Source organism: Acanthopagrus latus, chromosome 8 (assembly GCF_904848185.1).
Source record: "Acanthopagrus latus isolate v.2019 chromosome 8, fAcaLat1.1, whole genome shotgun sequence".
NCBI classification, from domain to species: Eukaryota; Metazoa; Chordata; class Actinopteri; order Spariformes; family Sparidae; genus Acanthopagrus; species Acanthopagrus latus.
Window position 1 is genome coordinate 5571844 of NC_051046.1, and position 25967 is coordinate 5597810.

At 41.4% G+C, this 25967-nt stretch overlaps 1 protein-coding gene across 1 annotated transcript in view; it reads left to right on the forward strand.

Annotated features, from left to right (window-relative positions):
* Window positions 1-24200, forward strand: part of LOC119024780 (BTG3 associated nuclear protein) — a 35230-nt gene extending 11030 nt beyond the window's left edge. The window contains exons 10-13 of the mRNA XM_037107890.1: window positions 1661-1732; window positions 3946-3990; window positions 18672-18812; window positions 23167-24200. Coding sequence (XP_036963785.1) covers window positions 1661-1732; window positions 3946-3990; window positions 18672-18812; window positions 23167-23283 — 375 coding nt within the window. The 3' untranslated portion in view covers window positions 23284-24200. The remainder of the gene's footprint in view (window positions 1-1660; window positions 1733-3945; window positions 3991-18671; window positions 18813-23166) is intronic.
* Window positions 24201-25967: the final 1767 nt, after the last annotated feature.

The following is a 25967-nucleotide window of genomic DNA, read 5'->3' on the forward strand; positions in this document are numbered from 1 at the left end:
CGCCCAGCTAGTAAATTAATTTAGCAGCTATAATTAGTGTTCCTATCAGCTAGCAGACTCTTGGAAAGGTGTTTACATCTCTACCACTGGAGCTTTAGTCTTCTCAGAGGAGGTGGTTTTCAAGCTTGGGGATAGCAGGATAAAGCAAGGAGATTCAGCTAATAGGACCGCTCACTGGCAAACGGGGGCTATCATTACACTTAGCAGCAGTTAAGATGTAGTTGAGGGACAGGTAAAGCTATCCATCAGGAAACTCCATAAATCACAGAGAGTTCATGCAGAGCAACTGGAAGACAAAAGAGGGAAAATCAGAAAGTATTTTCTCCATAAAGTATGATCCAGAGTCCTGGTCAGAGCAGCTGGAAATCAACTCTGTACCATTAGACAGACGGAGCGGCTACACGTCCCCATAATATGTGGGCGTGCTGCGCCTGCCGCAGATGACCAATAAGAAGATAAGTAGAAAAGAAAACAAATTAAAAACAGTTCATATTCAAAGCAGCCTGAAACCTGAGCTCAACAACGATATATGACAGAAAATGAAGGATAATAGTCATAAATTCCCTTCTAAGGGACAAGTGAGGAATTAAACACTGAGGTGTGATGAGGGTCTCGGTTTTGTACTGATCAATTTGATACCATGTCAGGAAATAAATAGGATTTTCTTTCTTTTTCTCTGATTATACTACGTGAACAGGACAGAGGTTATTTTCATTCTGCTGTGAGGCTCCACCTCTACTCTTTGGCACATCCGCTGTATGTAATGACAGTGCTACAAAGCTACCTCGTAATTTACAGCGCTGAGTATTTCTGCTGTAAGTAGGCTGCTACGTGATGCATGGGTTTGGAGGTACTGATGATAGGTGACTCGCCTGAGAAAGGAAGGAACAGGCATGAAAGATAGAGGGTGGACAGACAGGAAGAGAAGTTAGGGAGATGGTGGGAGAGAATGATTGTCAGGAGCTCACTGTGCAGTTATATTACCCTCGCGACACTCTGCACAGTATTACAGGGTGCAGCTGAGCCTGAAATTTATGAGTGCTGCTAATATAGAGGAGGAAATCAAGCATACTTACTGGCTGTGATTCAGGGCTGCACCCGTCATCTGGTAATTTGTCACTAATATCAGTTTCACACTGGGGCTGCATAGTTGATTATTTTGAATGACAGTCTGTACATTTTAGGTGAAGATTTAAGTTCAGAATCATTCCTGCAGATTCTGCATACACATAGATTAATAGTGTATAGAAATGACAATATTTAAAGTACAAAATTCCTCTTTCTGTTGCATCCTTGTGCTGTTGCTCAGCAGGGAAACACAAGGAGGAAATGTCAACATTTTTTTTCCTGTCACTTATATTAGAAGCACATCAGATGGGGATTTCTTAATGCCCAGTATGAACAGGAGTGATTACAGCAAGCAAAGCTGTTTTGGTTTACATATGGCCACCAGAGATTTGTTTTAAGACTGACCTGAAAATTTGTAAAGTTATCCGTTAACCACGTTTCATAATCGAACAATAATTATATGCAGATTTCTCTGGAGTTGAAAATGTTTTTTAGGATTAAAGGAAAACATGCAAATTTCTCGATTTATTGATCACATTTGTGTAACTGTTTCGACTTCTTCTGTCTCACATCCTTCCTCTGTGTCTCTCAGATCCCACAGGGTCAGTTGCACATTGCCCAGGTGCCACAAGGAGAGGAGGTGCAGATCACACAGGACAGTGAGGCAAGTGTCTATGTGCGTGTGCTTGTGTGTCTGTGTGCGTGTGTTTCTGTGTGTGTAGGAATGAGACCAAGAAAAAAGAAACAATAACCCACTTCTTTTCTTGAGTCATTCATCTGGTATATTGAATTTCTTAGCAAACACGTCAGTCAGGAAAATTTGTTTCCAAACAGAATATAACTGTTACAGTGAACTCATGCTTGAGAAAGAAGCGGTTTGTTTGGAAGAAAAATAATGTAGTCTGCTTTAGTGTGGGAATGTCAGTATGTTGTGTTGGAAGTCTGGTTTGTAATTTGGTCGACTTATGGTTAGCTAATGACTTGCATTATCTGAGTGGGTATTTGAAATAATTCATTATATTTGTGTGAACATGCAGATTCTGCAAATGCACCCTTAATGGCCCTTGGGAATTTTAAGCATGATTATTGTGATCAACTCTTGGTTGAACTTATTCAGAGAAAAATAGAACTAATTGCCAACAAGAAGTTTTTTTGATACATAATTTAGGTCATTAACTAAAAGTGCTGTCCAGTGCAACACAGTATCTTTTAAAGGAGTCTCTCTGTCATGTTGAAAGCTCATGTTCGTCCAGAAAGTGCGGCTGTGTGAAAGAATTATTCTAATTGTTAGCTACACCCATTTGCTAGTGATTGGTCAAGTCTGTGGTTGCACAACTCACATTTTGGAGACTGAAAGCTTGTCTACTTCTCAGAGAAAGAAGAGGAAGAGCCATTTAACAGAGCAAACTATTTTTTATTTGTCAAGTAAATATGGTAAAAAGGAAATATTTATGTGCCCCTTGAACCCTATCTGTTTCTGTTTGCCCACGCAAACAGCCATCCCAGTGAAGCGTAATGCACCCGACTGGCTATTTCAACAACATTTAAGTCATTAGTGAATTTTAGTGAGAACAGATGTTCCTTAAATAACATTTTAATGTTGATATATCCGCCTGCTTACATGTGGGGTTATGACTTTTGTTTCCACACAATACCCAGATGTCTCATGTCCCCCACCAAACATGCGCTCTGCATGCACACTTACTGCCGGCCTGGCCAGTTGAAATCAAAATCTAACTCCAAACCACACCGTCTGCTGATGAGGAATTTCAGTATCAGCATTATTGTTTGGGCTTTTTGAGGGATGTGGGAGAGTGATTTATTTCAAGGCGCCAGTCTGTGTACACCCACACACATATTATAACATTCCGTATATGACACGTGCCACACACGCATCACATTTATGCAAAAACAATTTACACCTTGACCAAGTGTTTTTCTCATTTCCTATTCGGTGTTGCTAAAGAACAGTCAGAGGAAGAAATGCACGATTGAGTGAGAGCGACAGAGTCAATTTCAGGCAGAAAACCTCTAAAGCCTTTCCTGCTCTTTGTGGCTGAGCCCAGATTTTCTTCTCGTCTCTCCTTCCTATTCCATGATATTGTTTGTTTTTGGAGTTCAAAGCTTAGCAACAAAATCCCACTTCTCCCAACTGCCACTCACAGAGTATGTTTTCATTAGGAACGGGCCGCTTTCATCAAAGACATCGGTTTTAGCGTGCTTGAAAAGGAAATGAGCTGTTTGAGAGATTACACTGGTCTCTGACCATATGGCAGCACAGACATCACTTGATATATACATGAAATACAATTAGCAAGAGAAAACAGCCGAAGACATTGGGCATAAAGCTAAATATGGCTCATATGATGTCCTCTCTCATGTGGTCTTGTTAACATCACTGCGGGTGTTCAGAAACTTTACGATGGTCATTGCATCTTGATGAGACAGCAGTGGGCTTGGGCTCGTGCGAATGGGCATCTGTTTTTGTTTACAGGAGCGTCGTTGTGGCCAGAAATGACAGGATAGTTGACATATACTCAAAGACATTGTGTTCTCTTCTCTCTCTTGTGTCATTATGTGAAACCGACCAAACCCTGCAGCTCAAAATCCTGCAAAAACAGTTCTGGTACTTCTGACATATTGAAGCTGTCATGCTGCACATTGATCACACATGTTCATTTTAACACTATATTATTGCTTGAATCACCTTGTACAGGATTTAAAAATCTTTAGTCCAGGTAACAGGTAAAGGCAAGCAGCAGAGCAATGCATTTTGTTATGGCTTTATGTTTGCTCATTGAAACAGCTAAATTTAAACTACGATGTGCACTTAATGGCATCAGGCCTTTGACATAACATGTCACCTCTCTATTTCAGGGAAATCTCCAGATCCACCAAGTGCATGTTGGTCAGGATGGACAGGTAAGACCACATCTGCAGAAAATTACATACAAATTATGAAACACTAATTAATTGATGCTGTAAAAGATAAACATGTTACTCCCATTGCTTCTTGCTTTGGTGCTTGAAGTGAAAGTCCTTCTGAACAAAGGCAGGATTACTAATGGTGGATGTGTGTGCTTTCTGATAAAAAATGATGGTGGTGAGCTTTGTACAGTCCTCATCATCTGATCTTTCACAAATGATTTGGATGTCTTATGGCCCCACACCTTAAGGGCTGGCTCAGCGGGCTCTTTGTTCTTCTGATTCTGCAAATCACCTTGTCCCTACTAAAACTCTCCCCCAAAACCATGACTGACTAGTCCAATTAGAATAAGATTTTACAAAAAACCAGAATGTAGCAGACAGGAAATTGCAGCCACTTACAAATGTATCACAAAAAATGCTGTGATACTTTCCCTGCCTCTCCTTACGCATTACAGCCTAAAGTGGTGGTTCTTCAAAAAATGTGCAGCTGAATTTTTAACAGGATCTATTTGCACAGTGATTGCACAACAAGTCTTACCATTTTAGCCATCTTTTCAATGTTTGTTTTTCTATGTGACTGCACCTGGCAGATGTTGAATGTTTGCACTTTTGTCATTGAGGGAGGAGTGCACCCTGGTGACTTGTGTGTCAGGTGATGACACAGGTGTTGTATTGTTGTTGTGAGTGTGGTGACCCTGATGTGTGTGTGTGTTAAGAACATTTGGCTGAATATTTTACAAGTCTGACCGATGCAGTATTTATAATAGGCCACAGTCACCTGGCAAACAAACTCTTAAAACTCTAAAAACAGCTCCAGAGATCTACTAGGGCTCTTAAACTCCACAGGAAAGTTTTTTTTTTTAAAAACATGCTGTTATTTCTATGTGCTGTATGTGTAATTGAAGGACCTGGTGACACGCTTTTACTAAGTTGATACAGTTAGTCTGCTTTTCTGTTCTCATCTGAACTAAGTGCATCTGGAAAACCATAATGAACGGCTCTTATTAGCAAATTGACACAACCTACGATGCAATTGGCTGCAACAAAGACATTTTTAAAAGGTACATACATATACACCACATTTAGATGTTTCTGTGGTCTGCCCAGCATCTATGTCTTTCTTCATCCCTCACCCCTCCTCCATCTCTGCATGGATGTTTTGGACCAAGGGCCCTTCCTGTTTCTCTGTTCTTTCCTCTGAGATCCAAGTAAGTCACGATCAAAGCTGGGCCGGCCGGTGTATGACCATTGCAGACCACATGTGGACGCCTGAAGACCAACACATAATTTCACATTCATGATTTCATTGTGCTTGTCTAGAAGTAAGGCTTTAGGGAAGGAAGTTGTCTCTCACGCTGACCGTCTGGTGGTTAAACTGTTTTGTGTTATTCTGTTGGGACAGGTGCTTTGACGTAACGGCCAACAGAAAATCTTTTTTTCTGAAATCTGAATAAACACTAGGCTTTTCAGCTGTAGGGGTCATTAGTAAAACAAGTAGACTTTTTAAAGCAATCAATTCCACATGGCCCCCTAAGAAAAGTAGCTACACTATTCATTACGTTACTTTTGCATCATGCCTGAAAACAATTGTGGATGCTTTAACAGGATCAAAGTCATTTAGAGTCAGTCAGAAGCCATCTTGGCAAAGGACCCCACAGCTGTTCTGGGACATGAAGACCCAGTCCCTATCTAAATTAATCAGGAAAGAGCCAGAACTTCACTTTAAGTGGTCACAGAGACAAAATAAAACCCTGCATGCATTGAATAATTAGTCAAATTTGATTTAAAAAAAAACAACCAAAAACAGATCAAAACTTAAAAAGTTTGTTTTCTATTGTTGACTTTGGCCCAAAATGTTTTTTTCTTCCAAACAGGTTATTCTACAACTTGGCATACACACAGATTCACAACTTCTTCTATGGCTCAATCCAGAGTGCCTTGACATGACGCTAACAAGATCTCCAAAATGTTTTAGGGCTAAGGCCGTGTTCAAACAGACAAAATATTAGTGTGAAAAATACACTCCCCTCCCCTCATTGATTCATTTCATTTCATTTTATTGTATACCATGCCACATATTGTAACATGATGCAGCATCGCCAGCAGCCATGTCATGGTGTTGGCCAGTCAAATACAAGTGCGCATTCTTGTATATTACTTTGTAAGATGAATGGCGTCATTCTACTGTTTACTCTGCAAGTGTTTCAACAGAGTGTGAGATGATTATCGCCATGATATCTTTCCCAACTGGCAGATGTCTCCCTCACAGTATTATAAACCACTGTGCTGTGTTTTGGCACCTGTTAACTTCAAAACTCATGGAACTTTTACCCAAACCAGATCCTATTGAGCCATGTTTCATCAACTCACCACTACCTTGAATAACACCTACGCAGTCCTGGGGTTGTAGTAAAAATAGACAAAAATAGTCTACAGCCTTAAAATCAGATTTGCCACTTTGTTGGCTCAGTCATACGCACTCTGCTCATAATTCAGAATTTCTGGCGTGAACTGAAGGCAGAGTAAGACGGAGATTTTTCCATAGACATCGTGCCAATGATGGACTTAAGAGGCTTAAGAAGGTAATGGAAGTAACAACCGTATTTGTTCACTCAGCATCATAATGTCTAACTTGTTCCAGTGCACTGAATAGTAATGTCATTACAATATTACTTTCTATGGAATTACTGGACTTCCTTTGATTTGAAGCTGCACTTTCAGGCAGTTATCGCCTTTCCTATTTAAGATATCAGTATTTTGGCAATAAGGAGTTAAAGGCCACCCATTAACACATAAACTTTTGGCTGCTCAATTCTCTGTTTTATAGACTTACCAAAAGCCAAATCATTCATTTCATTCATAGGTTCTAGGCGCTTCTGGCTGTCTGTGTGCACGCACATTTATGTGTTAATGCATCTGCTTTGTATGAGGGTTTTTTTGTTCTGCTTGTTTGTATTGTTTTATTGGCCATTTGGCTCTGTGTGTGTTTTCAATTGATGGAGGTAGTCACCACACATCCTCCCGCCTCTCCTCTCTCACACACTCAAACACACATGCATGTTCGTGTCCTCAAATGACCCGCTCGCTGAGCCTGAGAGCAGCATTCCTTTCTGTCTCTTTTTAAGATCATGGAACAAGTTTTGGCCACGGTTCGGTTTTGATTTTGCACCACAACACACATCTCCAGCAGTTATTCATATCAGTTCACAGTGTACATAAACTGTTTTTGCAGATTTCCAGCGGCTTTATCTTGTTAAGTTGTTGTGCTATACACACTGTACGTAAACAAAAGCACTATTTGAAATTGCAGTGTGTTTCCTTGCAGATAGACACCAAAATGCCAAACGAAAAAAGATTATAAAAAGAGAACAGAACGCAGCACAAAGGCCTCTATTCCCTTGGCAATGTCTGGGAGCCTAGTCCAATAAAAAGCTCTCTTTATTTTCCCTTTCTTTTTAGCTTTTGCTTTGATTGGGTCTGTAAAATGATATGAATGCACTGCCAAAACAAACACACAGTGACTTATTCTTTAAACCTCATGTTGCAGGTCGAGCTTTTCACACACATGCAGTGATACACCACAGTGGCAGCGTCTCGTCGCTTGTATATTCTCATATTCTCTTGAAACGGAGGGTGGGCGACTCGTAGGTCAGCTCTAAAATCTGATGAATCCATGAAAGAACATAAAGACACTCTTGGGGGAACATAAGCTCAAGCAACTATATCAGTGATGGCATTTACACAAGGAGATAAATCACGGTGACCAGATATGGCTGTAATCAAATGACATATTATGTCTTAATCATGATTGGTGTGATGTATCTTGGACCAGAGTTTGTAAAAGATAATACAGATAAGACATAATCCTGATATGTGCCTTCTTAAATATCTAATTTATGTGTTTACAGACGGGTCTACATCAAACAGGCTGTGTATGATGTCACTGTTTTTGTAATCTGACAGCATAGTGCTGAGGCTGTGTTAGTGTAACCCAGCGTACGCCATTCATCATATAAGAGTTCACTCTCTCTTCTTTTTTTCTGCCCTCGGGGCACATTTCCTCTCCTCCTCATGTCTCTGTCTCTTCTTTCGTTTTCCCTGTGCTGTGTGGCTGTTTTTAAAGGCCACCTGCTGTATCTTATCACTCCAGGTCACTTAAACTGTCAGCTACACACGCAGGTCAAAACCTCGCCCCATTAAGATCCATTAAATGAAAACAGAAAAGTGGACTTGACAAATCTCTTTGAACTCTGTGGCTCCATCATCATTTCTAAATTGATGCGCACGATTTCCATGGTTGTCTTCACCTCGCTTATTTTAGTAAAGTTTTCGTTTATTATCCTTTCCGAAATTCTTTTGTAAAACACAGACAACCACAACATTATAACAATTACAGTCAAAGACAGACATTTAACAACAAAGTGCTTCACATCATCACTGACAAAAAAGAATATAAATATAACAGAGTGCAAGTGACACACAGATCATATTACAAGGATTTGTTTAACAGAGCTTAACTGGAAGGTACAAAGGATTTCTGGGCACATTTTGTAAAAGTGTCGATGAGTGTGTACCAAGGCCCAAGATGACATCCTCAGATGTCTTGTTTATTCCACAAGCCAAAGACATTCAAGTTTACCGTCGTAGAGGAATAAAAAAAACCAGTAAATATTCACATGTAAGAAGCTGGAATCAGAGAATTTTGATTTTTCTGTCTCCTTACAAAACTACACAGACTGATTTAATAGAGTCTCAAAATAATTGGCGGCTACTTTGAAAGTTGACATCTCATCAATTAATTGTTGAAGCTGATTGTGAGCTCTCCCTTCAAAGCTGTCATTTTATTGTCAACACACTGCTGACATTCCCTAAAAACTCTCAATTTGCTAAATTTCTTCAACAAGAACAATTTTATATCAATAGGAAACAAATTGGTATGCCATCCTGTTTGAAGTTCTATTTATAAGGCCGCACAGGCTGGTTCCATACTGACATGTGTGATTCATGTGACTCACATTTTTGACTAATAAAGCAAAACTAAACAATAAAATTCATTCTTTTCATGGCCGTAAACTTTGTTCAAACCACCAACAAGGGAGGGTAAAAGTGTTTTTTTTTTTTTATCTGATGTCATTTTGTTAAAAAGTGCTGAATTTATGAAGTAGATTTCTGTCAGGAAAACGGTACATTCTGCACTCATCATGATAAACTGAAATTGATCGACCACTGTCTCTTTTCTCTCTTTTGCTCACAACTTGTACATTGTGTGCATCAGTGTGTCAGTCTTTGAGTAAATTGTACTGTCAAGTTGGTAAAGTAGTGTTAAGTATGCTATGCGTACTGTTGCATAATAGTGCCGAACAAACTCAGTAAGAAGAAAAGTGGGAGGATTTGGGGCCTTGTTAAAGGATAGAGGGTCAAACCTCTAATCCAGCTGTGCTGACAAAAGAAACCGAGGTGTCTTTGTAGCTGCGGCGACAGGCTGTGTTAAAATGTAGAGGGCTGCAGACTGACCCCTCTGTCTACCCTCGGTCCACCCATCATGCTCTGTATTGTCACTGGAGAGTTATTGCATGCAACAAGCAGCACAATGTGCTCCATACATCTGACTATTCAATTTGTTTGTCTGACAGCTCATGCTCTTGTCAAATCTATGCAGTTCTGCTGCAGATGTTTGTGTATCCGCTTCCATGTCAGTCTTTGCCAAGTTAGTCCCACTTACTGCAGCTGTGCCAGCTGAAAGTCTGAACAAAACCGGACCCCAAGTTCCCTGCTGGCCTGTAAAAAAACAAAAAAGAAACCTTGCAGACGGAAGAGTAGGCGGTCCCACGAAACTATAAAATAACCAGTCTTTTACTGCACTACCCGTCTGTCATAGCCTCTTATCTAGTGCCCTTCTCTGTCTGTGCTGTGATCTCTCCCTGCACTGATGCAGACCAAATGGAGGATTGAAAGATGAAAGGAGCAACTGATGAGGAGGAGGGGAGAGGAAAGCCAAGAAGGCAGTCCGTCTGGAAGACACGTTTTTTTCCCGTTCATGAGTCAAAGCTGAGACTAGTTAAGCTGTGAATGGGACAAAAACACACCACATTTTAAAAAAAGAAAAATTGAACAGGGTTGTGCCGTCTGCTAGCACAAATACAATGTGCTCATGATGTCCTCAGATGCCCTCTTTTCTGTTAGATAGCTGTCAGCTGTCAGTCTGTAAAAAAAACCCAGCACATCTCAAGAGACCGCTATAAAGCTCTATCAAATTTAGATCGTGTCATCCTGTGGCATTTAGCGGTGATGGTCCTGAATGCCGCCCATCGGGGGCTCGATACGTGATTGTCAAGAGTCTGAATACAGTCATCCTCTTTCCCCTCCACCTCACTTCCTCCCTCTAGTTGAACCTCTGCCATCCCTTTCTGTCAGCACATGTTGCGGTGCATCTGTCGGACCCTCCCAAGCAGCATTGTTCATGGCCAGTGTGGGAACTGGGTCACAGAACAGAGAGTCCAGCTCAGCACTGGTCCCTCCGTCCGTGCTGCCAGGACTTATTAACACAGAACCTGTTGAGAACCATGGAAAAATAAAGAGGGCACATATTGTGTTAGAGAAGGAGGTGTAGGGGAGTTGATAGATAAGGCAATACGAAAGAAAGAGAATGAAGAGATAAGAAGGAAAAGGGTTAATTATTTTGTTTTGACCCCATCTTCTCTGAACTCACAGTGCTGTGGTGATACACATGCATTTGTGTGCTTTTTTGCGCCAGAGATATAAGCTCCTTCAAAGCCAGATGTTAGTTAGCTGCGGTAATAAGATGCATGGATATTATGTACTCACAGAATCGTGGTGTGATTTGTGCTGGCATGTGGTCTCTGTTGTCCTTTCTCTCTGCTGAAGAATGTGGTTTCTAGTGTATGAGGGATTGTTGAGATTCCTGTGATTCACAGCGTGATGGGAGGGTAAAAAGCAGATGAAAAGATACGAATGAGATTTTATGACCAGTGTTTATTATAAGCAGGGTGTGCGTAAGCAGTCGAGGATTTAGAGGTGGATCCCGTTTCAAAGGGGTAGTGGTCTGATTTGTGTCCTTGTGGCACCGTGGCATGAGATAAAGGGCCGCCGATCGGGGAATCCTTAGTTCTGAGTGTGTGTGGGTGAGTGTGTTTGTAATGCGGCATATCTGAGCAGTGCAGAGGAGGATACCCCGAGTGGTGTTTTCTTGTCTTGTCTTTGTGGGTAGAGCCCAGGGTCGCTGGCTGTGTGAGTAAGAGGGACCAGATGTTTTAGATGCATTTCAGTGTGATTCATCTGCACAGACTTGGTTCAGCCTTGCCTCACCAGTCCCAGGACTACAGTACTCATCAACCATCAGTATCAACTTCAACAGGATCTTGACAGGGACATGTAATTCTTTCAGCGATCCATAGGGCGTTTACAAGGTTAATTGTAATTATGGGTGAGGGGGGAAATCAAACCATTGCATCACTTTTCTCCCTTGAAGGATTATGTCTGGATGTAAAAAAATCTGAAATTTAAAAGTCTCTATTTTATGGATGGATGGTGGACGTAAACGTGCACATTGTATTTACGTTTGAAGCTAGGCACCCTTGTTAGCCTTGGTGTAAGTCTGTTTTCTTAAAAAGTCAGGTCAGTACATGTATAAGGTATGGATGGAGCTTTTAAGTCTTGCAGCCAATGCCAGCAGGAGAAGATGCCATTTGGTTTCAAAATTTTAGCTTATGAGATTATCACCCTACTTCTGACTTAATTTTTGAATCTCTGCATATCTTGCAGTAGGAAGTGGCAACCTTGTGATTGACAAGTTGCCTCCATGGTGTGTCTCCAGCTTCTCAATGGGAATATTCTCTTCAGCTCCATTCCCTTGTCCAAATGTGATCACATCTGGCTCTAGTAAAACAAGATGGAAACAGTCATAATTCAAAAAATAAATTGAAATCAAAATATTTTAATATTGTCTGAATTGGAATCAAAACATGGATTGCCTGGAGATCAAAAAACCCAATAACCCTTTTAAACAAAGTGAAAAAAAGAAAAGAGAAAAAGAAAAAGAAAACCTCAGGAAAAGGTGATGGTCAAGAATAAATCAGCAAAAAAAAAAAGATCACAATTTCTACAAATGTTGATGACAAAAACAGATATATGTCTGTAGATTTTGAAGAACAAATAAAGACTATGGATCCAGGAAGACGTTAAGCAGCTTTGGCTGTCACCAGATAGGTGAACCTGAACTACATGACCTCTCAACCATGGAGACCTGGAAGAAGAACAGGCCACACAAACACAGAAGAGGCAGCACAGCATTCACACAGAGAGAAAGAGAGGCTAGGGAGAGAGTAGAGAAGAGGAGAGGCTGAATCTCCTGGGAGATGATGATCCGGATCCAAAGGCCTGGATGAGGCACCGACAGCCAGTAGAGAGAGAGAGACAGAGAGAGAGAGAGAGAGACAGAGAGTTTCCCAGATGGCTGATAGTCCAGTAGAGAAGTAAAGAGCCAAACTCTTGAGCAGTAACTAGCAGAGGAGGAACAATAAAACTTATTTTTTTTGTGGGGAGGATAGCAAAACAACTTACATAACTAACTCTGCAGCGAGGGTTTTTTTTGTAGAACTGACCGATGCAAAAGTTAAAAATGGCAACAATACATATATGGTATTTTCAGAGTAAACATTCCTCTGGACACAAGTGCAGGACACGTGGTTGAGATGGATGTTGCACATTAGATGATGGTTTGTTTTGCTTCTGCTTTTACCGATGCTGACAAGTGTACAAATTGCGTCTGATAGATGTGATTTCCTCGCAGAGTTAAAGACTCCAGTGTGCTACATGCTGATTTAAGATGATGGATGTCCATCATAGCAGATCTAATACTTGATGTAGAAGGGTTGGATTCTTGGCCACTATCGTGGCGAGTACATCAGAGTTTGGGACTCCATAAGTCCTTTTCAAAATGAATAGTTTTGAAATTTGGGTGCACTGCTTAAAAGGTCGCTCTCAGGTCATCTGGACATGTTTAGTGTTAAAATCTTGTTCCCAGTGCATTTTCATTTGCTCTGAGTATTTAAAGGTGACTGCCAGACCTTCGTAAAAAAGAAAATAAGATGTGCCACAGAAAAATGAGTTTGATTTACTAAACATTTTGGCCTTCGTCCGTGTGTATTACCATATTAAATGACTTGTTAAGATGGGTTTTTTGTGCAGTGTGATATTTTGTTAGTTGAATTTTACAGCCTGATGTATATCATCTCCTCTGGCTCCATTGAATTAAACGGGATAATTGGAAACATGATAAAGTCGTCATCTTAAATCATGAAATTTACCGGCATTGTAAAAATGCCTTCGTCAATTAGGCAGGCCAAGTTTGGATTTACGCTGGAGAACAGAGGGAACCTTTAGTGGAACTTTTAGTTCTTTTCATTTTTAATTACGGCTGTTATTTTTGTCATCAGTCCCTGTTTGATTTGCTGGTTCTGGATCAGGATTTGGTTCAAGCTGGTTTTGTCATAAAACCCCTCTGAGCCCCTTCTGAATCTGACTCCCAGTCTGCTGGTGGGAGTTGTGGCGCAAAGGATGCGAGGCAGGGTTTGATTTGATGCAGGTGTTGAGCTCTGGTGTACAAACAGTGTCAGGGTGTGGGTGGAGATGGGAAGCAGTGGGCCAGGGTCATACAGGGTCAGGGGTCTTGCAAGACATAATGATTTATAATAAGGATGTACTCTAACGAAAAGTGTTCCAGTATTGTATGGTACGTTAACTTGTCAAAAGTCTGAACATGTATCGACAAATAAGCGAGAGACTTTACAAATCCTAGAGGAAAGAAAAGCTTAATAACTTCTGACATATTTTTGATTTGCATCACAAACCCACTGTTGTCTACTCAGTCATATTATGAGTTGAGGCCCAGCTGAGATCAGAATAGTCTTCAGACTCAGAGGTAAAATAAAAAGCATATGTAACCAACAGTTAATGACTGCAGTGTGTTCATTTTCCATTTTCCCAGTCCACGCTAAACAAGCTCTCAGAGCACCGCTGTGTCTATGGGCATCTTTTCAGCCAAGTCGTAGCCAGGTCTTAGCCCACCCTCTCCACCCCACCTACCCACCCGGAGATAGTGTTTCTGCTTGGACATCTGTCTACAGTTGGCAGTTGCAGATGTTGTTGACGGCTGTGAAGCTGAGAGGAAGTTCCAGCCACTCCAAAGTCCAAATGTTTCTTTTTTCATTTCCCTGTTTTGCTTCTTTTTTTTTTTTTTTTTCCTTTTTTTTTCTCCCCCAGATTTGAAAGAAGACGAGGTATTCCTTTGGGAATGATAGGAACCAGATTTGTGGTGTTCTTTTCTCTTCTTCTCGCCTACTTATGTGGATGGATTTTTGTGAACTTTAAATGAAGGATCATATGTTAGTGGGATATTCCAGTATATTTTGTTTACAAGGAGGGTGAAGCAAAACATACTCCGACACAAACACACACATGCGAACTAAGGGAGTGACTCATAGCATTTGTCGGATGAACAGCTGAGTTTAACTAAGACCTCCTGTGAGCCTGGGAATTGATGCCAGCCTGCACCAAGTATGTGCATTTTGTAAGCAGATATTCTGATTGATGCATTTCTCTGTGACATTGTTACCAAGGATAGAGTTGGAAATTCAGAGGCAGTGCTGTATTTTTGAACCCATACGCTCATAAAGGCACTGCTTATTCAAGTTTAACTAGTTTCATATGAAGTGAAAGGAGAGGAGCACATTTTCAACTCCTCAAACGAGCACAGAGTACGTTTGGGTAACAAGGCCTTGTTTATCCACTTTGTTATTGTCTTTCAGAATCATGAATCTTCCTCTGCATTGTGCTGCAGTTGTCATTTTTGTGTCTTTCCTCTCCCATTGCTGTATTTTCTTCACGTCCTGGATGCATTACTGAAAACATTACAGCATCAGAGAAAGATTTATGTTTTTCTTTCCCTTTTTACTCAAGGCCATGGCAGCTCGCAAAGCCTGCGGAGGATTTAAGATGCTCTTAATTGTTCGATGCTCTTCCTTCCAGTACTGTGCTGCGGTATCATACCCCTTCAATCCTGTTTGTCTGCTCTGCTCTTTGGACTTCCAGCATGGGGGTGGCAAGCCAGCCAGCACCGATAATTTAATGGTCCCAGTTTTAGAACGTTGAGGTCAACAGTAACTAACACACTTAAGACCTGCTGACGGCCCTCTTTCTGACAAATTAAGCTCAAAACGTCAAATCTAATACATCTGGCTGACTTTAAACTGAGTCATCCCAGCTCTTAGTTGAAAACCGATGCAGTCAGACAATCAAGGGGAAAAATGTTAAAGTTTTCCAGTCTCAGGAGACTCATGTGCTCCAAGAAAGCCTGTTATTATCAGCGAATCATCATATCGATCAATAAAGGCTTTAAAATTAAACATTGGCCTGAAAAGAAATTTCTGCTGATAAACAATAACATGCTGATAAGATGACGCTCGTCATGTGTGGATTACAGGAACTGTTGACCAAAAGGTTTTATTATTTTGTCCTGGGAATGTTTACCTTTTTATAAGGCACTGTATGACTGCATTTTCCGGTGGGCTTTCATGACAAGAGTAGGTGTTAACATATGTTATTTCCATGTCAGGAGAGACTTGATGTTCTTTGCAATTAGTCTGAACATCTGGAAATATTCAAACAAAGTTGTAAAATAAAATTCAAATTGAGTGTCGGGGAAAAAAAAATCCAATAAAGTGTCAGGGTTTCCCATACATTGATTTATTCGTGATGTCCCGCCACAATATTAGCATCAGAGAACAATGCCACCCATGATCAATTCCTTAGTGGACTAATTAGTGCTCTATCAAACATTTCTTAGCTTGTGGTGCAGTCTTGATTTGCTGATTCAACCTAGTTAAATCTCATAAAACCGTTCCCCGATGTGTTTTTGTTATTATTATTCTTTTCTTTTTCACTTAGTCACTCAATGTGGCTCGGCATGTTTTATACAAACTTAATATCTTGCTGTTAGCATAGACAACAAATCAACAATTTATGCTGATATGGAAAAAGATGTTATTCTACAAGACTGAAATTTATCCCTAGTAAATTTTCTGGGCATCCTTCATGAGATGGATGAGCAACTCTCAAGAATAGATTGAACTTTTGATTGTTTTCGACATGTCATACTTTAAAGCCAAGCATCACAGCATTACACCCAAACAGTGGAGACGAGTTGTTCTGACCAAGTGAGTCGTGGGACAGGATGTGGACCCGAGAAGTTCCTGTGTAATCGCCGCAGAGATCTCACACACTGTTCCAACTCTGTAAATGCTTCAGTGAGCCTCTGTGTGCTGCTCCTCACAGCTGAGAATGCAAACTGCTCTCAAATGGAGGTCGAGAGTCTAATTGAGTTAGACAAGGCTTTGCAATCTCACGTATCAGCCATGGCAACACTCTTAACGCCGTTAATTATATACTAAGACACACTGGTTAGATAGTACAGAGATCCCACTTGAGTTTACACACGTATGTTAATATATATGCAACTGCAGGCAGATGAGCACTTGGCAGAGACTGCGTTTGAATCCCCAGTTTAAGATGATGATGTGTGAGGATTAAGATGGATTTCTATAGATGTCTGCCACGAAATGCAAACAGCTGGCTGTGCGTTTGGTATCTCAACGCTTTTTCACTGAGCTCAGCTGTATCATTGTCTGAATATAAAATGACGTATATCGGAATATGAGATTTTGGTCATATTGCACAACCCTACTTCAAGCTAAGCTAATTGACTGGTGGCCCAAGCTTTACTTTTCGCCCATTAGCGTTCGAGCAGTATTGATCTTCTCTTCCCCTCTTAATCTCTTCAAGAAACTGAATAAGTGGATTTCCCAACATGTTCAATTGTCAACTGATTAATGTTTCGTCATCAGCCCTCCAGGCCGATGCTCCAACTGATCAGGAATGTTTTCTGGGCCATCATATGCTGTGATTCATTTGACCCAGCTCTAACACTCTTCTGCTAGACTAAGAGTCTGTATCCATGGCAGTACTTAAAGCATGGTCTGATCGGGTGAGTCAGGCAGACCTCTCACTAATAACTTCCATCGGGCTGGCCGAGCCTGGCACATTATGGCGATGAAGCGGCACAGTTTGTGGTGAAACCGGCGAAGTTTCTTAGATGACAAGGCACGCCGGTGGGTAGTGGTGGTAGTGGGGGTTAACTGAACCTTTGGGGCCTGTCTCTTGCTCAGATCTTCAAAGCAAAGGTTGGACTGGGGGCTGGGAGGCCGAGTGGGACTCTGGGATTGGAAGAGTTGGGGGGCAACAAACATCATCTGTAATTGAGGTTTGTGAGGTTTGGGTTTTTCTGCAGCCTTGCATATTCTCCCCTAAATTTTTAAAGTCTGTTGTGCCTGTCCCAACGAGTCCCAGCACCAAGCACAGCTGGAAGAAGCCTGAGCTGCAGACCTCACATAGCACTACAGGGAAAGCACACAAAGACAACATACATGTGAAATCTGACAGTCAGGAAACACTGAAAGAGGCCTGTGTTCAGTCCAAGGCTGTGAAACTGGGAAACATGTGAATGAGACCATGTTGTGAGTTCATGCAGGAATGCATTATATTTCAAATTAGTGGCCTGAAACTGAGATATATTTGGAAAGCTCCGGGCCACATCAGAAAGTCCTAATGTGGTCTCTGACCTCTGATTAAAACAATGATGCACAGGTACAGAACTGTGGGAATGTTTCTCTCCATCTGTCTTACTCTGTGTCCATGTTGACAAGATGATTGTATATTAATTCGTACGTCTGTTGTCACGTTGGAGTTACACTACACAAATTAACAGCAGTGCTCTGCTAATCCCTGAGCATGTGTGTGACCACTTACAAGTGCACACACAGAAAGAACATGCGCTGTCCTCTGTGTGCTTGTGTTTAAAGGCTATGTATAGGCATAGCCTCAACAACAAACTATAGGAATACGCAACAACACTCCAGCTGCACGGCGCCGCCCTGTAATTAGTGCGTCAAAAAGCGGCGGCACTTTAATGTCGCCTGGCCGACTTTCAACGTTGTGGGAGATTAGGATCCCCCCGCGATGTCTGCCTCTCCTTTTTATTTCTTTTTCTCATTCTGACTTCAATGAAGTAAACCCAAATAACAAAATAATCTTAACTAGCACAATCATATGATGGAGCCCTGGAAAATAATACTTGTAACAATATAATTGAATTGAATGGACCATAACATTCTTCTCAAACTCGAGGTATAAACAGAGGGCGGGGGTGATAAGCAATGAGCACAGCAGGACTGAAATGTTTATTTACGTCACTCCGATACCACCACATGGCTCTTTTCCTTGCCGCAGTTACTTGGTGTGTTTGTGTGACACCATGCTTATACACAGTGATGGCTGTAATCAATAAAAGAACATAAACACATCAGATAGGACACAAATGAGGCTTTCTGCTGTTTGTTTTTATTTGGTTCCAGTTTCTAGTGGTGTGTGCTGCAGATCGTTTGCCTTTTAAACTCGGCTGAATGAAGCTGACCCTGGGCGTTTCATTCAGCTCTAAAAACAATTTTATGTGATTGACTGACTGATCATAATATTGAGAATGGATTGAAGACTTCAGTTATGGTTGACTTATCCTCTCTTCTGTCCCTCTGTGTCTGCCCTAGGTGCTCCGTGGGGCTCAGCTCATTGCGGTGGCGTCAGCTGATGGCGGCGCCACAGCAGTGGAGGGCTCCCCCCTCCCCCCTGACATCCAAGTGCAGTACGTCCAGCTAGCGCCCGTCGCAGATCACACAGCTGCCGTACAGGTAAAACAACACACACACACAAAAACACAAACTCTTCCAGGCTCATGTACACGTGTACACAAACACAGATTGTTTGGAACTGGGTAATGTTCCAAGTTCTGGAGTATGCAGCTAATGGCTGAGGTGAAACAGACCTCAGCGCTAATCTGAATCAGTCCCACTAAACATGTGTTTGTGTTTGAACCAATCTATAATAAATAACTGTGCTCCAATCCTCTTTTCCTCAATCTGATGTACTGATCAGTAATCAGTAGCCCCATTCACTCAGGAGAAGACGCATAAACGCCGGAGCGGCGGTTTGCCAATTCTCCGCCGATGGTGATTCAGACAGACTGAAGCATCTCCACCTTAAAGGTGAACCGCCGTTGAATTCACACAGAAAGCCTACGCTGCGGCTGCTAAAGAGGCGCGATGGTGAACGTGATGATGATGACGTCAGCGTGTCCTCAAGGTGTTCCCTGGTGTTCCCCTGTCAATCTGACTCTCTCTCCCGGGGATGGAGGCTGTTTATTGGGAGAAAGTGTGTAGTAACTGACCGTCCGATTGACACGCCCTCAATACGCAAAGCCGGTTTATCCATTCACACTGGTTCAGTTCACCAGTAATATGGCCCTGATACTACCTCCAGAGGCGAATCAGCGCCGGAGTGAAATTTCACCTCTCGCTGTCTCCGGGAGATTCACACTGAGATGGAGGTGGGAATTGGCGTACTAAAGCCGCATCCAGACCCCAGTATGAATGGGGCTAGTGATGCTATCAATCTGTGTTGTGTGCTCAGCACTAGGCTAGAAGATACAGGGACTTTACTTATTTTAGTCCTCTGATGTGTAGAAGCTGCAGTGATAAACTGAAATGTTCAATTTGTTCCTAACAGGACAGTCTCCTTTAAAAAAGAAAAAAAAAAACATGTTTACACTCAGTCAGATAAGGTGAGCAAAGTTTGATCTGTTAACTTTGGCAGTGACTCATGTCCGTTTTACTCAACCGTGTGAGTCTGCTGGATTTCATTAATTTTGAGATGTGAAAGATTTTCCTTTTTTTTTTTTCCCCCCCAAAATGTAGTTCAAGCTCCTTCGTGCTACATGGAGAAAAAAACAACACAAAATATTTTCTGTAGTGAATTGAAGTGTGGAGCAATGAATCGAGTCCCACAGCCTCAGCATGTTTCATCGTTTTATGACTTCTTATGACGTGCAACTAATCATTCAATCAAGCAAAAAAAAATGTACAGATGAAGATGAAGATGGTGGTTGCAATCCTTGTAACGTTATAACTCATCCTCATACATATTTCATGTTTTGGCACTATGCAGCCATCCAGTTGGAGCAGTGAATCACTTTGCTTCTGTCAAGGCCCCAAAACACTTTTTTTCCTGCTGAGTGCTGCAGTGTGTTTTTATGAAAACTCGCGTGAACAGTTTGATATAAAAGAATCTCATAGTTTCATTACTCGATGATGAAGTGAAAAATATATTCTCTACAGCTGAAGATAATCTTTTGAAAGAATTACCAATAGCTCCTTGTCATCGCGGAATATTTTAGCTCCATCCACCTCAGACTCCACCTTTTTGGTCCAATCAGTTTAAATCATGTCTTTTATTGTACATTTGCCAGTGTTTTCAGTCCACAGATGTCTTCTTCCCTGTGCAGTTTTTCTTTTCTCCTTCTTTTTTGATAAATTACTTCTTGAACAGCAGCCAGCATATCTGGATGTTGCGGCCGACATCTGCCTTCTTCTTTCATTTTCGCTATAATCATTTGATCGGCTTCGTAATGACGCAGAATGCATCCTGTAATATTTCATTCATAATTACTGTAATGTTGAACTAGAAATATGAGTGTAATTTCTACAATTTAGCTCAGCTACTCACAGATAAAACGGGTCTGCTCATAATTTTACTTGAAATAAAATGCACTTAGCCTTCAGTCATTATGACGGCTGTTTTGACAAACAGTAATTTACCATAATAAAGTGGAGGGGATGGAGTGTTGTGAGGAGGAGAGTGGTAATTAGTAGATATGCCTTAAATCCCTTGATGATTGAGCTCGTTGAGGAATAGCCACATGTGGAATCAGGAATGGTGCACAGGCACGCCGCAAAGTGGCCTTTGAAGTGGTCAGTTTAACCCTGCGAGGAATATGAAGGAACAGCACTTTTTCATTGTTCTCTCTGCTTTTGTGTTCTCCCGGAATATCACTTTTTCTCGTTACCGCTTCCCTCAAGTGCCACGCTAAAATGGGCACAGTCTAGTCCTGACGTGAGTCAAGTCTTTGTTGGGTTGGTAAAGTATAAACAGAGAGAGCTTCAAATGATTCACGGCTGTGTAAAATACCAGTTCTGTCCTGATATAGATCTTCCTGCAGACTCTGCGGTGTGATTGATCACATTCGCCTCACTGCAACACATGCAGAGAGCAAATGCGATGACTTGCCAACGCATCAGGTTTTGGGATGTCCTAATTAAAACTTTGCGCTCCCAGTAAGACTCTGCCTTGTTGTCTTTTTGTTTTCTGTTGTCGTCTAGGTAATTGGTTCCTTGCCCAGTGAGCATAGAGGTGATTAAAGCATCCTATACTGATTATTTATTTTTTGGGTGTGGACATACAAAATTGTCACCCGTGGACTGTATTCCAAGGTCTGTGCTCCATGTTGTTTGGCACAGTGAGCAATCAAACTGTTTGTTTACTCTACTGATTTTGTTTGAATGGAATTTAAGGTCTAAAAAGAGCTAACTTTTTCCTAATGTTTGATCGTACACAGATCATGACAGAAATCAACAAAGTTGGCAGAGGCCTGATCGGTCATTAACTCTCTGTTCAGTGGAGCTCTCTGGGTTCAGTAAGGGTGCATGGGTGTGGAACAATAACCCGTCTTAGTGATCAAACATTTAGAAAGCAGATTTTTGTTAGAGTCACAGAATGTAAGGTGTTAAAGTGCCAGGAAGAAAGTTGGGTACATTCAGTATGTCAATTTTGAAGACGTCACTTAGGGCTCTGAGAAGGTTTTTAAAATTTATTTATTTATTTATTTACTACATTTTATTGACTAAAAGATGAAAACATTTTATATGTAAATAATCAGCAGAGTAGCTGATAGTTATAATCCTTAGCTGCAGCTCTAAACTGTATGGTAAAAACACATAGCACGACTCATTGCGTCAAGTCTCCGATGTGGGAGTCTACGTTCTGGGCCTGGAATGTCAAGGTGGTACATGGCAGGTTATTATCACAGTTGGGTTTTGATGTGCTAAAGTGTAAACATGACTTGACTTTTAGCTCAAAGTTCAGAGAAAGGTTAGCGCTGTTCTTTTTCCCCCCTTTCTGAAAAGTGTTGAATCGCGAGAATTGCTCTCATCTGTTTCCAGACATGTGGTAGCATTTATACAAGTTCTTGAAAAATTACTTAGGCTTTTTGTGTTTATTTATCTCTGCAAGCCCCCCCCCCCACTTTTCTTTATTTAATAGTTTCCATTACACTGTTAACTAGATGAAGTAGGGGACAACAGCACACAGTCATATTTTGTTATTCAATGCTGCATTTCTGCAAGTCGGTGATAATCTGTGGCTAACATTTTGACACAACGTCTCATGCACGGGGTAAAAGTTGGGACGACAGAGCACCACCAGCCTGGTTGGAGCACACTTACAGCAACAGCCGAGTCAAAGCAATGGATCCATTATCTATTATTTTTTCCAAATGGAGATTGGAGGCAGTTTTGTGACAGTTCAACATGTCCATTGTTTCAATTGCTCGGAGAAAAACATGGATCCAAATGAGTTTAACTTGGCCTCTTTACCGCCGGCAGTTGCAGTGTGTCCGCCTCATGTGTTGTTACATTTATGCTGCTGTGGTGCAGCTGTGCTCCATTCAGTGCTGTTGTCTAGTGACAACATGCTGGGCTGGAGGGAGGATTAAATGCTGCAGGTGTGTTTGAGGGAACCTTTGGCGTGCATACGAGGAAGGAGTGAGTCACTCTTCATGGTCATCATCCCAGGACTGAGTCATGAACCTCTCATCTTTTTAAGGGGTTTTTACCCACACAATACCTCGCTCTGTCTGACAGCGACCATACAGACAGTCAGGGAGCATTAAAATACAAACGGCTCATCTCTTGTCAAGTCTCTCTCCACCTGTCACTCCACTGTCTTTCTTCTTTTCTCAGTCCTCTTTCTTCTTTCTGATAAATCTCTTCTCTAATCTCTCTCGTCATTCCTCCATTCACTGTGGCTGTCTCCCACAATAACACAGGAGCAGGGGGCTGCAGGATGGCTCGGGTCTCCACCTGTTAGTCTCTTAGTTTCTCGCTGTTTTCCCGTTCTTCATGTCTTCTTCTCTTCTCTTGTCTTTCATGCCAGGCTGCTGAGCTAACCCCGGCGCTGCAGACAGACATGGAGGTGAAAGAGGCCATTCAGGGTGCCATCCACGGGGAGAACGGCGAGGTGGTCCAGATCGTCACCTCCGTGGCCACCTGAGAGTCTCGCATACAACTGTGCTGTGCAGCGTGGCCCGAGGAGACTCACTGGAACAGAATGCTAACAGTCTGACAAGCAGTCGAGTCTGAAAAAGCCTTTATGACAATAAACTGAAGGTCACTGATGAAATACAGGGAAGCCGCATTTTTCAGTTTTTGTGTTTTCCCCTGCAACTTGCTTACTTCATTGCCAACCAGATGTCGCAATGTGGAAATGTTCACAGAGAACTTGAAAGAGACTATGATACTCCAAAATCAACTGTGGTCGTTCTGGTGTTTTCATCACCAGAAGGACCTGGCCCGCCGCAGAACACACAGGGATTAGTGTCTGTCCAGGGAGGATGCTGCTTATGCAGACCATCATCCTGCCACTTCATCAGCACTCACGCTTGTTTACATCGACTTTGGAAAATAGTGGAGCTTTCTGGGGTCAAGACACTTGGCTAACCTTTAAAAACCCCATGAGGGTTTGTCGACGTTCAAACAATCCGTTCTGCGGTCCCTTTCTCGTCATTTCTAGTCACAGTGGACTGCAGTGGAAAGTAGATTTAGCTGAGGACAGCTACTCTTGGTTCTGATTAATTTGGTTTCCTGTCACTCTTCGTGATTCGGTCCATACATGTCTCCCGGCTCTGAGCCTCGTCTTCATTTTCTTCCCTCAGCTTGTTTTCATATTGCTTTAGCCGCACAGCTTTGTTTATTCGTTCGATTGATCTAATTGTGACATGCCGAATTCTTTTGACGAGCTTTAATTTTGGAGGTAGAAGACCATGAAATAGAAGAGATGGTGCCAGTGGTAGACAGTACAAGTGGCTTGTAGAATACCAAGGAAACCTTGAAGTTGTTTGTTTCCCTCCGTGTCGTTCTCTGTGAATGATACATTCATGTGAATAAAACATATTTGTGGTTGTCATAAAAGTGTGTTTTTATTTTGGTTTCTTTCTGTATTGACTTTTTATTTCCATCAAATGTGGTCATCAAAAAGTGGCTTCAAAGATTTCCATGACAAGACTTTGCTTTCATCCAACACAAATGGACAGTTCAAGAGAGTATGAAATGATAGCTTGGTTTTGAGGTCTTGTTTCAGATTCTCTGAGCTCAGTTATTTACGCTTTCTTACTCTTTTACTCGTCAAAAGTAAATATGTATCATGTCGACTTAAATTACCATAGGATTAGGCTACTGAACTGTCACGATCCCAACAAAATCGTCAGAAATAATGAGCTTTTACTTGGTCTCAGCAAGGTTTTTGTCACAAGTAACTGTATGGTAATTAACATATTTGTTTTGAGGATTCCTACCTGTCCTGGAATACCTGGAAATTTAGAAACTCGTTTTCCAGATATGAAAGATAGGATATCCTTCAAACAATGAATGTTCTCTTCAAAACTTTTAACTGTATTCCAGCCCCTCTGTCGTGTAAACTAAGGTCTGTATTCTGTGTAAAACTTGGCTGTTGGATCAGCCGGGCGTTATGACACCTGAAAGCAGGTTCACCAGATGTGAAGTGGAATGGTTAAAACCTCCCTTGTCACTTCAGCTGCTTTTTTTTTCCCAGATCTGCAAGTGTAATTCTCAGTAAAGCTCAGCTGAAATGCTCTCAATGGTCGTATCAACATTCAAACAACATCCTCATGAAGTTTGCCATGTTAGTGGTTTATGAATACATATGCAGGGATGTTAACTGTATAACAACACTTTCTACTACTTTTAATAGGTGAGAACTTTCACTTTCTGTAAATTAAATGGAGTCCATTTAAGTTGAATTGTTACTTTCAATTCATGGCCAAAAATATTATAGAGAACATTCACTGGATACTGCAGCAGAAACATCTGGTAAGTGAGCTGATGCAGAGCTGACAGTAATGATTTTGACTGACTCAAATGGATTTCAAAGGTGCAAAATGTAACAATCTGGAAACCTGCTGAATTCACACAAAATTGAATGATAAGAGAGCAGCATATAACCTATAGTTAGTGATCACTAACTGCTGCTATCTAGTCAGCCGCTAGCACCAGATCTTTGGACCGAGCAGGTTAGCATGTTAGCTTAAGTAGATAGCTCAGAAACACAATATACAGACGTCATAATAACAAAACTGTTGTTTTCCTTCATAATTTGTTGATCATTTTAGTTAATTTTGGTGTATTTGTTTTTTAAACCAAAAATCAGCACCACCTTTAAATGACCTTTCGGTTTTAATGGGGTAAAATACTTTACTGAAATTTACTTTTTTTTCTTCTGTCTAAAGTTTAAAGTTTATATTAGGGTCCTAATATGAGCGAGCGTTTGAAGTTAGATGGCGTCTCATAAAAAATGGAGGTCAGACGATCTTATTGTGCAGTTAGCAGCGATGACTGCATCATCACCTGGAATGAACCTGCATCATTAAAAATGGAGGGGGGAAAATTGGGTTAAGCGTGTCCATACTTATAAATTAAACTGGTAAATTGTATGAGTGTGTGTGAAAGAAGTGCTGCCCTGTAGTGTCGAGACAAACTCCTGGAAAAGGTCCTGGAAAAAAAAAAAAAAACATTTCTTAGAAAGAGAGGGAAGTCTGACTTTGTGCCCGCTGCATGAGTCTGTTTTTCTGTCTGAGGACACAGAGAATGTTTTGGAGTGATGCTCTGTTAATGACGAACATCTCTGCACTCAGCAATAAAAGAGATAAGCGAGACGCTCAG